Here is a 12,898-nt window from a genome sequence, read left to right as displayed (position 1 = left end):
AAGAAAAAATTAGATATTACTGTTTTCATTACAACTCACTGAAAATGGTGATTTCCTTAAATGAGTATTTTGGACATAGGAAAAAAAAAAGCTATTACATTTAAAAACTAGCATAAAACATAACATGAGCTATTTGTAAATCATTAGTGTGTTCTGAAAGTTGTCTATGAGCACTTAATTTTATAACTAGGCAAAGATATTACCAAATGACATTTGAACATCAATAGGAAGAAGAAATAATGAACTTACGACTAAAAAGAAAGAATACTGTCATGTTCTTTCATGTCTAAATTGCCCTAATGATTAAAAATGTTTTAAAAACTCGTTTTGGAACAAATTTCATGATATTCAAATATTTCATTTTCAGGCATATATACACAAAACGTCTCATCTTCAGAAAAATGATATTAAAGGGCCTAAAGATATTAGATGCTCATTCTCAAATATGAACAAAGTACTTGATTAGCTTTAAAATCTCTTACTATTCAATTAATTGTTAGTAATTACCGGTCTTTTCTTGTACAAAAGATATGAAAGATGCAGAATGTTGATCCCCAGGAACACTGAGTTCCAGATCATGATATCCAAGGCACATCGGTAGAGAGTGGCCCAGACGACATAAAGGGCACATCCTGTGAACCACGAAGTGGGCATGTTAGATATCTTGTAGCTTAATAAGCTTGTCTTCTAGCTTCAGCATGTAGCTTAATACATTTGTCATCCTCTGTATATGAAATAAACCAAACACATCTTGGAAATACCTGTCAAATATCACTTTGTCACATTTTGGTTTTTGTTTGATTACCAAACCAAACCACATGTTGTTGCAGAAAACTTGTAAAGTATAAAAATCATTTTTAAAAGGAGAACAGAACCTCATAATTCTGCTACTTAAAAGATAGCCACTGATGATAGTTAATACTGACTCATAGTGTTTCTGTATTTTTAACTGATGGGAAACCTAATGAATCTACAATTTAAAACTTACTTTTTTATTTATTGCAGTGATTTTCTCATTTCATTAAAGCACTTCATATCACTTCATGGGAAATAGATGTGGAAACTGTGTCAGACTTTATTTTTTGGGGCTCCAAAATCACTGCAGATGGTGATTGCAGTCATGAAATTAATAGACGCTTACTCCTTGGAAGGAAAGTTATGACCAACCTGCTGCTAAGTCGCTTCAGTCGTGTCCGACTCTGTGCGACCCCATAGACGGCAGCCCACCAGGCTCCCCCATCCCTGGGATTCTCATTACTTTGCCAAAAAAGGTCCATCTAGTCAAGGCTATGGTTTTTCCAGGGGTCATGTATGAATGTGAGAGTTGGACTGTAAAGAAAGCTGAGCACTGAAGAATTGATGCTTTTGAACTGTGGTGTTGGAGAAGACTCTTGAGAGTCCCTTGGACTGCAAGGAGATCCAACCAGTCCATCCTAAAGGAGATCAGTCCTAGGTGTTCATTGGAAGGACTGATGCTGAAGCTGAAACTCCAATACTTTGGCTACCTCATGCGAAGAGTTGTGTCACTGAAAAAGACCCTGATGCTGGGAGGGATTGGGGGCAGGAGAAGAAGGGGACGACGGAGGATGAGATGGCTGATGGTATCACCGACTCGATGGACATGAGTTTGAGTGAACTCTGGGAGTTGGTGATGGACAGGGAGGCCTGGCGTGCTGCGATTCATGAGGTCACAAAGAGTCGGACACGACTGAGCAACTGAACTGAACTAAACTGAATACATAGTTTTAATTGATTGTTAACTGATAAACCATAATTTATTTAACTATCTCCCTGCTGGTGGACAGGTGAAATATTTTGCTGTAATTTAAAAAAATTATTTATTTTGGCTGCAGCACGTCTTAGTTGTGGCATGCAGGATCTATTTTCCTGACCAGGGTCAAACCTGAGCCCCTTGCATTGGGAGTGCAGAGTCTTAGTTACTGCACTACCAGGGAAGTCCCTGTCATTTTTTTATAAAAGCAGCTTTATATATAAAAATGTATCTGTTCTTGTGACTACTTGCTTAGGGTGGATGACCCAACAGTGAGCTAAGGGAATAAGCTTTATAGACTCTGATGACATTAAAGGACTGTTTTCCAAAAGATTTATGCAAATTTGCAATTTCTTTTGATTGGTTTTATGATGGAAGAATCAGTATATATTTTAAATTTAAAATTATCCATATCAGTTATCAGTACAAATATATCAACAGCACATACACACGGAAAAACTAAATCTTCCTTTTTAAAAAAGTTATTCACTTGCAATTTTAAAATTTCATTAAAGTGATGTGGAGGACCTGAATAATAACCCAAAGTGTAAAAATTTTAATCTTCTTTAGATAGTGAGTGAGTGAAGTCGCTCAGTCACGTCCGACTCTTTGTGACGCTGTGGACTGTAGCTCACCAGGCTCCTCTGTTTATGGGATTCTCCAGGCAAGAATATTGGAGTGGGTTGCCATAGCAAATACTGAAGTCATGTAAAATCTTATTACTTAAAGGAGACAGGATAACATGATGGAAGGACTGACTGGGAAGCTGGAGGACCCGAATTATAGTCCTGGTTTGGCTAGTGTTCTCTGGTCTTAACCTTGGATGATTGATTTGATTTATCCCAGGCCTCAGTTGCTTTATTTCTACAGTGTTGGACTAGGTGATCTCCCTTGGTCTGTTCCACCTCCAAAGTTCTGTCTTAAAAGTCATAATTAGCTTTTGCTTTTTTATACAGTGTGGTTTTATTTCTTCCCTCAATACTGTTCCTCCTGCTATAATCCCTACCTGACCCAGAGGTAACAGCCACAGAACCCTACCTTCCAGCCATCCTTCCAGCATTTTCTTTGACCCTTCCTTGTCGTTATCGTATATTTCAGGCACAGTGAGCTACTTTTCATCCTCCCTCAATGTGCTGGATCTCCCTCTCCTGTCCTTTTACCTGGATACCACACATACTCACACTCAAAGGAATCCTTTGAGTGTGAGATGAGGAATCCTTCATCTTCCCAAAGCCAGCTCCACTGCTGTCTCTGCAGTGCACCCTGGTCTGCTTTCCTGCTGAGCCCATCACCCTGTCCGTTTCTCCCTGGCACTGGAACGCCCACCTGCATCACAGCCTCTGATGTGTCCTATGTGACTGCCCACCTGTTTCTCTCTGGCCCCCCAAAGAGTGTCTTTCTCAAGGATGCAGACTTCATTGTTCACTTTCTGTCTGACAGTTTACACATGCTCAAAAATGCATCTGAATAAATGAATCACCAGGGACATAATCACATAGAGAGTAACTTGTCCAGAATCACTGGCTAAAATGGTAAATTCGTCTGTTTTAGTATTTTGATATAGATTAATTTAACTTGCTTCATCAGGGTTCACAGAGTATCTCCCTAAAATTTTATTTTAACTATTGTGTCTGGGCAACTATTTTTATTCCCAGGGTTGCTTTACTGCTCCAAGCAAGTAAACGAATATTCAAATGATAGTTAAAACTATAGAGTATTTACTATATGCCAGGCACTATTGTAAGTCAAATATCACATATACACACACACTCATAAACACTCACCTAATTCTCAAACCCCAGGAGGTGGTATTATTTTTACCCTTAGTGACACCTGGGGAAACTGAGCTATAGAAAGGCTATTGCCCCAGTTAATAACAGTTGGCAAGTGCTGGAACCAGTATTGTAATAACACAGTCTGGCTCCAAAGTTTGCACTCTTAAACACAAATGGATTTCTGATGTCTGGAAAATCTAAACAACATATGAACATGTTGTTAGCTTTATCTAAAGTACAAAAGGGTGAAGGCCTATGTTCTAACTTACTCAATGTACTGCTAATTTGCTAATGAAGGCTCATAGTTTTAGTATGCTATAGACCCTCTCTAAGACAAAGCCCATCAGATGCAAGTTATAGAAAAATTTTATATAACATCAGTTAAGTATCTTACCTACAGCTAACAGCCCCCTAAGAAGTATCATATGAAGGTGAAGTGTAGTTGGAATAACCAATCCAATTGCGAAAAAAATATTTGCTACATGAAAAACTAGATGATGTATCTCTCTCCAGTTTTCACAAGTGGTCTCATTGGAAGGCACAGGTAGGATTCTTTCTAACTCAGGTGTAAAACCTATTGCAGTTGCTTCTGCCAGTGGGCTGGACTCTGTATAATTCATCTTGAAAATTCCTGTAAAAATGAAAAAACGAAAGGACAGTCAAAAAATGACAGCTGTATCTTATCACCCACCCCCATGGGTATTAAATTATACCAAAATTATTTCTGTGAACTAGATGTTGGTAAATAGACTTGTCTGGTGCTTATGAATTAGACAGACCTAGGTTCAAGTTCCCACTCTGTCATACATTAAATGTATCCATTTTCTTATCTGTTAATGATGATAATACTTCACTGACTTTATGATGAAATACATAAAATACTTAGGATAGTGCATAACTATTCCCTGATGTATATACCTATACATATCTACATTTACCTATTAATATGTTTGTATCTAAACATACTTGGTGGGGTAGAGAGGAAGGAGGGATTTAATTAGCCTATAAACAATCACCAATATTCATAAACCACAGCAATTTAAAAGTTATTTAATATAGTTTTCTATTATGCTGCCATTAGAGACACTGAATCCAAACACAGGAAAAATGACTAGAAAATGGGTTTTCTGAATACTTTGAAAAATTAACACCTTGTTATTTACTATTTGAAGGGTTAGGATGTTTTGTTGTTGATTAGTTGCTAAGTCATGTCTGACTCTTTGTAACCCCATGGACTGCAGCCTGTCAGGCTCCTGCTGCTGCTGCTGCTGCTAAGTCGCTTCAGTTGTGTCCAACTCTGTGCGACCCCATAGACGGCAGCCCACCAGGCTCCCCCGTCCCTGGGATTCTCCAGGCAAGCACACTGGAGTGGGTTGCCATTTCCTTCTCCAATGCATGAAAGTGAAAAGGGAAAGTTAAGTTGCTCAGTCATGTCCGACTCTAGCGACCCCATGGACTGCAGCCTACCAGGCTCCTCCGTCCACGGGATTTTCCAGGCAAAAGTACTGGAGTGGGTTGCCATTGCCTTCTCCGTGTCAGGCTCCTATGTCCATGTAATTTTCCAGGCAAGAAAATGGGAGTAGCATGATATTTCCTACTCCAGGGGATGTTCCCGACCTAGGGATCAAACCTGCATTTTTTGCATCTCCTGCATTGGCAGGTGGATTCTTTACCACTAATGCTGTTGTTAATCACTATACCATATATACGTATGTACTACATTATCATACTGTTGTTCAGTCACTAAGTCATGTCTAACTCTTTGTGACCCCTTGCACTGTAGCACTCCAGTCTTCTCTGTCCTCCACTATCTTCTGGGGTTTGCTCAAATTCACGTCCATTGAGTCAGTGATTCTGTCTAACCAGCTCATCCTCTACCACCCCCTTCTCCTTTTGCCTTCAATCCTTCCCAGCATCAGGGTCTTTTCCAGTGAGTCAGCGCTTCCCATCAGGTGGACAAAGTACAGGAGCTTCAGCTTCAGTATTAGTCCTTCCAATGAATATTCAGGGTTGATTTCCTTTAAGATTGACCACTTTGATCTCCTTGCAGACCAAGAGACTCTCAAGAGTCTTCTCCAGAACCACAATTCAATATCATCAATTCTTTGGTGCTCAGCCTTCTTCATGGACCAACTCTCACATCCGTACATGACTACTGGAAAAACCATAGCTTTGACTACATGGACCTTTGTCCGCAATGTGATGTCTCTGTTTTTTAATACACTGTCTAAGTTTGTCATAGCTTTCCTTCCAAGGAGCAAGCATCTTTTAATTTCATGGCGCAGTCACCATCTGCAGTGATTTTGGAGCCCAAGAGAATAAGATCTGTCACTGCTTCTACTTTTCCCCCTCTATTTGCCATGAAGTTATGGAACCAGATGCCATGATGTTTGTTTTTAGAATGTTGAATTTTAAGCCTGCTTTTCCACTCTTCTCTTTCACCCTCATCATGAGGCTCTTTAGTTCTTCTATATTTTCTGCCATTAGAGTCATACCATCTGCAGATTGTTGATATTTCTGAGGTTGTTGATATTTCTCCTGGCAATCTTAATTCCAGCTTGTGATTCATCCAGCCTGGCGTTTCATATGATGTACTTTGCATATAAGTTAAATAAGCAGGGTGACAATATACAGCCTTGATGTACTCCTTTCCCAAATTTGAACCATGTCTGGTTCTAACTATTGCTTCTTCAGCTGCATATAGGTTTCTCAGGAGACAGGACAGGTGGTCTGGTATTCCCATCTTTTGAAGAATTTTCCACAGTTTGTTGTCATCCATACAGTCAAAGGCTTTAGTGTAGTCAATGAAACAAAAGTAGATGTTTTTCTGGAACTCCCTTGTTTTCTCCATGATTCCAGTGAATGTTGGCAATTTGATCTCTGGTTCCTCTGCCTCTTTGAAACCCAGCTTGTATATCTAGAAGTTCTTGATTCACATACTGCTGAAGCCTAGCTTGAAGAATTTTGAGTATAACCTTGTGAACATGTGAAATGAATGTAATAGTACAATAGTTTGAATATTCTTTGCTGTGCTGTGCTTAGTCACTCAGTCATGTCCGACTCTTTGCAACTCCATGGACTGTAGCCCACCAGGCTCCTCTGTGCATGGGGATTCTCCAGGCAAGAATACCGAAATAGGTTACCATGCCCTCCTCCAGGGGATATTCCCAACCCAGGGATCAAACCCAGGTTTCCCGCACTGCAGGTGGATTTTTACCATCTGAGCCACAAGGGAAGCCCAAACATCCTTTGGCATCGCCCTTCTTTGGGTTTGGAATGAAAACTGACCTTTACCTGTCCTGTGACCACTGCTGAGTTTTCAAAAATTGATGAGCTATTGAGTAGAGCACTTTAACAGCACTATCTTTTAGGATCTTAAATAACTCAGCTGAAATTCCGTCACCTCCACTAGCTTTGTTTGTAGTAATGCTTTATGTAGAGTTGACGTCACATTCTAGGATGTCTGGCTTTAGGCGAGTGACCACACCATTGTGGTTATCCAGGTCATTAAGACGTTTTCTGTAATGTTCTTCTGTGTATTCTTGCCACCTCTTTTTAGTCTCTTCTGTTTCTGTTAGGTCCTTACCATTTCAGTCCTTTATTGTGCCCACCATTGCACTCAAGCTGGAATCAAGATTGCCAGGAGAAATATCAATAAACTCAGATATGCAAATGACACCACCCTTATGACAGAAAGTGAAAGGCACTAAAAAGCCTCTTAATGAAAGTAAAGACAGAGTGGAAAAGCTGGCTTAAAACTCAACATTCAGAAAACTAAGATCATGGCATCTGGTTCCATCACTCCATGGCCAATAGATGGAGAAACAATGGAAACAGTGATAGACTTCATTTTCTTGGGCTCCAAAATCACTGCAGATGGGACTGCAGCCATGATATCAAAAGACTCTTGCTCCCTGAAAGAAAAGCTATGACCAACCTAGACAGTATATTAAAAAACAGAGTCACTGCTTTGCCAACAAAGATCCATCTAGTCAAAGCTATGGTTTTTCCAGTGGTTATGTATGGATGTGAGAATTGGCCCATAAAGAAAACTGAGTGATGAAGAATTGATGCTTTTGAACTGTGGTGTTGGAAGAGACTCTTAAGAGTCCCCAGTCGGTCCTAAAGGAAATTCATTTCAGTGTCTGACTTTTTGCGACCCCATGTACTGCAGCACACCAGGCCTCCCTGTGCATCACCAACTCCCAGAGTCCACCCAAACCCATGTCCATTGTGTCAGTGATGCCATCTAACAATCTCATCCTCTGTCATCCCCTTCTCCTCCTGCCCTCAATCTTTCCCAGCATCAGGGTCTTTTCAAATGAGTCAGCTCTCCGCATCAGGTGGCCAAAGTATTGGAGTTTCAGCTTCAGCATCAGTCCTTCCAATGAACACCCAGGACTGATTTCCTTTAGGATGGACTGGTTGGATTTCCTTGCAGTCCAAGAGACTCTCAAGAGTCCTCTCCAACACCACAGTTCAAAAGCATCAATTCTTTGGTGCTCAGCTTTCTTTACAGTCCAACTCTCATATCCATACATGACCATTGGAAAAACCATAGCCTTGACTAGATGGACCTTTGCTGACAAAGTAATGTTTCTGCTTTTCAATATGCTGTCTAGGTTGGTCATAACTTTCCTTCCATGTAGTAAGTGTCTTTTAATTTCATGGTTGCAATCACCATCTGCAACCATGTGATTTTGGAACCCCCCCAAAATAAAGTCTGACACTGTTTCCACTGTTTCCCTATCTATTTGCCATGAAGTGATGGGACCAGATGCCATGATCTTTGTTTTCTGAATGTTGAGCTTTAAGCCAACTTTTTCACTCTCCTCTTTCACTTTCATCAAGAGGCTTTTTAGTTCCTCTTCACTTTCTGCCATAAATGTGGTGTCATCTGCATATCTGAGGTTATTGATATTTCTTCCAGCAATCTTGATTCCAGCTTGTGCTTCTTCCAGCCCAGTGTTTCTCATGATGTACTCTGCATGTAAGTTAAATAAGCAGGGTGACAGTATACAGCCTTGACGTACTCCTTTTCCTATTTGGAACCAGTCTGTTTTTCCATGTCCTGAATGTTTATTGGAAGGACTGATGCAGAAGCTGAAGCTCCAATACTTTGGCCAACTGATGCAAAGAACTGACTCACTGGAAACGACCCTAATGCTGGGAAAAATTGAAGGCAGAAGGAGAAGGGGACGAGAGATGATGAGATGGTTGGATGGCATAACTGACTTGATGGACATGAGTTTGAGCAAGCTCCAGGAGTTGGTAATGGACAGGGAAGCCTGGAGAGCTGCAGTCCATGGGGTTGCAAGGAGTTGGACATGACTGAGTGACTGACTGAACTGAACTTGCATAAAATGTTCCCTTAATATCTCCAATTTTCTTGAAGATATCTCTAGTCTTTCTTATTCTGTTTTCCTCTGTTTCTCTGCATTGTTCATTTAAGAAGGGTTTTTTTTTTTTTTTTTTAATCTTGCTTTGCTATTCTCTGGAACTCTGCATTCAGTTGGGTATATCTTTCCCTTTCTCCTTTGCCTTTTGCTCCTCCTCTTTCGTCAGCTGTTTGAAAAGCCTCCTCAGAATACCACTTTGCCATCTTGCATTTCTCTTTCTTTGGGATGGTTTTGGTCCCTGCCTCCTGTACAGTGTTATGAACCTCCATTCATAGCTCTTCAGGCACTCTGTCTACCAGACCTAATCCCTTGAATCTATTTGTCACTTCCACTGTATAATCATAAGGGATTTGATTTAGGTCATATCTGAATGGCCTACTGGTTTTGCCTACTTTCTTCAACTTAAGCCTGAATTTTGCAATAGGGAGCCCATGATCTGAGCCACAGTCAGCTCCAGGTCTTGTTTTTGCTGAATATATACAGCATCTCCATCTTTGACTGCAAAGAACATAATCAGTCTGATTTTGGTATTGACTGATTGGTATTGGTGATGTCCATGTGTAGACTCCTCTCTTGGGTTGTTGGAAAAGGGTGTTTGCTCTGACTAGCATGTCCTCTTGACAAAACCCTGTTAACTTTTGCCCTGCTTCATTTTGTACTCCAAGGCCAAACTTGCCTGTTATTCCAGATATCTCAACTTCCTACTTTTGCATTCCAATCCCCTATGATGAAAAGGACATCTTTTTTTGGTGTTAGTTCTAAGCATTGTAGGTCTTCATAGAACCAGTCAACTTTAGTGGCCCTGCACAGCATGGCTAATAGCTTCATTGAGTTACACAAGCACCTTCGCTGTGATAAGGCTGTGCTCCATGAAGAAGACATTAACATATACACACATAATAACTATATTACTATAGTCATTTATATATACAGAGAGAGTTAACATTTACTCCTTTAACCTTCTAATTTAAACATTTACTTTCTTTCCCATAAAAATTCTAGTTAGAAGGATCTCACAAATTGAAAAGTAATAAACTTCCAGGTTCTTTATATGTAGGAGGGGTCATGAGTATGCATTTGACTATTTAATATTAGAATCAGTAGCAAATACATTTCAAAGAAAATACATTTTACACATGTTTACATAAACCTTAACACAAAATGGCACTACTTCACGACTATATGATCAGTCTTCTCTGGTACTTTAAAAATTTTATTATTAATTATACAAATTGGTCCCTGACAAAAACTATGTAGATTTACAGAATAAGTGAATTGTTCTGTTTCAGGGAAAGAATTCCAAATGGAGACCCAAAATATGTTAAACATTTCATTTAAAAATATGAATTTCCTTCCAATAAGTTCACACAATAAGCCATATGTTTCCATTTCTTTCTTTTTCATCATACTGAAGTAAAGGTTTCAGGTGATAGAATGAATTGGTATAAGGTTGGCCATTTTTCAAGGATGTTATTAATACATTAATGTGAAAGAATTCCACATCTCTTAAGACGATAGAAAAACACGCATGCCTAAATTTACAAACAGTAAATAAACAAGTCAAAGATCTCATCTCATAATTCTAAAACGGTTCATACATATAAGGAATAGTTGACTTAGATATTGATTTTCTGAAAAGAAAGAAATCATAGAAATTCAACTACTTTTTAATTGACGTATACGTGATGTACAATATCATATGTTACAAGTGTATGATACAGTGATTCACAATTTTTAAAGGTTATGCTCCATTTATAGTTATCATAAAATACTGGCTATAGTTCTGTGTTGTTGTACAATATATACTTCAAGGATTTGAATAGGCTTATTCAAGCCCATTTTAGGATGGTGGAATCATTATTTTAATAACTCAATTTATACAGTTTGTTTTCAAGAACCAAATAAGAATTAATCTCACAATTTTTTCAAGAAGGAGAATGATATTAAATTCCTCTATCACTCATGATGTCAACATCAGCCTATGCATTAGTATCATATAAGCTAAAATTCACTGCCATTTCTACTGCATTTTAGAATGTGTTTTCATTTCCATTGTCCCATTTGTTCCTCAAATTACCCTATGTTCCCTACAAGGCAGACTATGTCATATTCATCTAGGTATATCCAAGCCTAGTCTCTGTAGAGAATGCCAGAGGCAGAGGTAAAAGCCATATGTAAAGTATATAAAAATGACAAACACTTTTAGAAATTACCTTTCAGTCTCCCCAAGCCTAGTAGTAAAGGCAGGAGACCGCCAAGCCTTCCGGAGGTTGAGAGTCAGGTTCTGTACTATGAGCTCCAGGAAAGCCAACCTAAGTAAGAGAAAGTCACTTCTGCTCTTTGGGTGGGTTTCTTCCTGAGAATTGAGACAACTGGACTAGATGGTCATTGAAACCTTTTCAAGTTTTAACAGCCTGTGGCTCTAATAGAGATTTACACAGTCAGTTAATACGTATTCTCTCTCACATCCACATGATTATACCTGTATTGTCAATTAATCCACTGTAATTCAATTTCAGGCTTTTAAAAGTTCTCCAAGTGGAACTAGAAGTACCAATTTATGGTCAAGAAAAATGACAGGAAAACGATGATCTACTAGCCCAAGAACCAAGGACACAGTAACATGGATTTTTAAAAAGTGAATTAATCCTATAACATATTTTGATGTAGCACACCTTATTAAAATACATAGTCTATATACTATATAGTTATTAACACCTTATTAAAATACATAGTCTATATATTATATAGTTATTAACATATGATTCATTTTACTTGTATGTTTATATGTCTACTATTTATCTATAGGTCTAGTATTTACCTGTGTATACTTTTCTGTATGTCTATTTTGAAATGCCAGTGATCTACTGTCAACAAATATTGATAGGATCTTGCCGGTTTCAATTTCTTTTGACGACTACCTAATGGATTCACGTGGCTTACACTGAATTATCCTTATGCAGAGAATGCACGGGTCTAACGGAGAGAGGTTAGACGGGTAAAATGATAAGCATTCACATTAATTCTGACTAAATCAAGAGCAATTTTCTTTCTTGTATTAGTTTCCTTGGAGTCTAATTTCTTAAATTCCCTGTTCTAGTAAAGTCCTGTTGATCTGTTGGTTTTCAAATAGGTGTGTGCAGGGCTCAGTAGCTAGATGGTGAAACTAATCTTAATCCTTTACCAAACTGCAGAAATGTAAAAGGTAACAACAATGAGCAAAAGTTGTGCTCCTAGACTGGCTCAATTCATTGCAGAACCCTAACTGAACCTTTGTTTATTTTCGGAATGGTAAAAGGCATTATGTTACTAAGTCTTTTCACACTTAGTCCTGCTTCAAAAGCCAGCAGTTTCTGGGACTTGTCTGGCCGACAATCGGGTTTCTCAAAGCCTCCGAAACGACGGAGAGAGGGCGCGGGTGGATCACCGGTCCCCTACCCATCTGCACTCCCCAGGCGCCCGGCTCACCTCGCTCCTCAAAGAGGAAAGGCCATATCAACTGTTCTTGGTCCGAAGCTCTCGGGCCCAAGGGGTGTGCAGTGAGCTCCCTGACTCACCTCGCATTCCCAGCGGCAGTCCAGGGCGGGCGACACGGTGGGCCCGGCTGCGCGCTGCCTACGCGTGGGACCCGGAGGCCCTACAGAGGGTGAGGAAGAGCGGTACTGGGTTCGCGGGTGGGGAGCCCTGGGAGCGTTGCGGGGAGTGGAGAGGCTGAGCTCACCCAGGGCTTACGGGCAGCAGACCGCGGGAACGGACACCCGATGGGGCCGGGGCACCCGAGGACGCTGGCATTGCCAGACTCGAGTGGCAGCAGTTGACATTTGAAGGTTTGTGACCGTGCTGTCCAGACCCCGGGTGAAGGGCGGCTTCCAAGGACAGGGAACCCCACGAGGGCGCGGCCAGAGAGGAGAGGGCGGGGTTCCCAGTGGTCCGGAGCACGGAGATCCCGCAGC

At 40.1% G+C, this 12,898-nt stretch overlaps 1 protein-coding gene across 6 annotated transcripts in view; it reads right to left on the bottom strand.

Annotated features, from left to right (window-relative positions):
* The window catches only part of POPDC1 (popeye domain cAMP effector 1), a 50,766-nt gene that overhangs the window by 37,482 nt on the left and 386 nt on the right, over nucleotides 1-12,898 (bottom strand). For 2 of the 6 annotated variants that reach the window (XR_015133012.1, XM_086317538.1), the window contains exons 1-3: nucleotides 12,503-12,561; nucleotides 3,941-4,177; nucleotides 508-632 (exon numbers count right to left, since the gene is read on the bottom strand). Coding sequence is in view for 5 of the 6 variants with exons in the window: in XM_086317538.1 (XP_086173664.1) it covers nucleotides 508-632; nucleotides 3,941-4,177; nucleotides 12,503-12,509 (369 nt within the window). In the remaining variant the exon portion in view is untranslated. Of the gene's footprint in view, nucleotides 1-507; nucleotides 633-3,940; nucleotides 4,178-12,413; nucleotides 12,583-12,898 lie in introns of those variants that run through there. The other 4 variants (XM_086317536.1, XM_086317534.1, XM_086317537.1 and 1 more) reach the window with 4 other exon arrangements.

The sequence above is a fragment of the Bos grunniens genome, chromosome 9 (genome assembly GCF_055505025.1).
Source record: "Bos grunniens cultivar Pamir isolate PY7600 chromosome 9, Bosgru_T2T1.0, whole genome shotgun sequence".
In the NCBI taxonomy this organism is placed as follows: Eukaryota; Metazoa; Chordata; class Mammalia; order Artiodactyla; family Bovidae; genus Bos; species Bos grunniens.
Note: the sequence above shows the minus strand (reverse complement) of the source record. Positions and strands in the feature narration are given on the sequence as shown.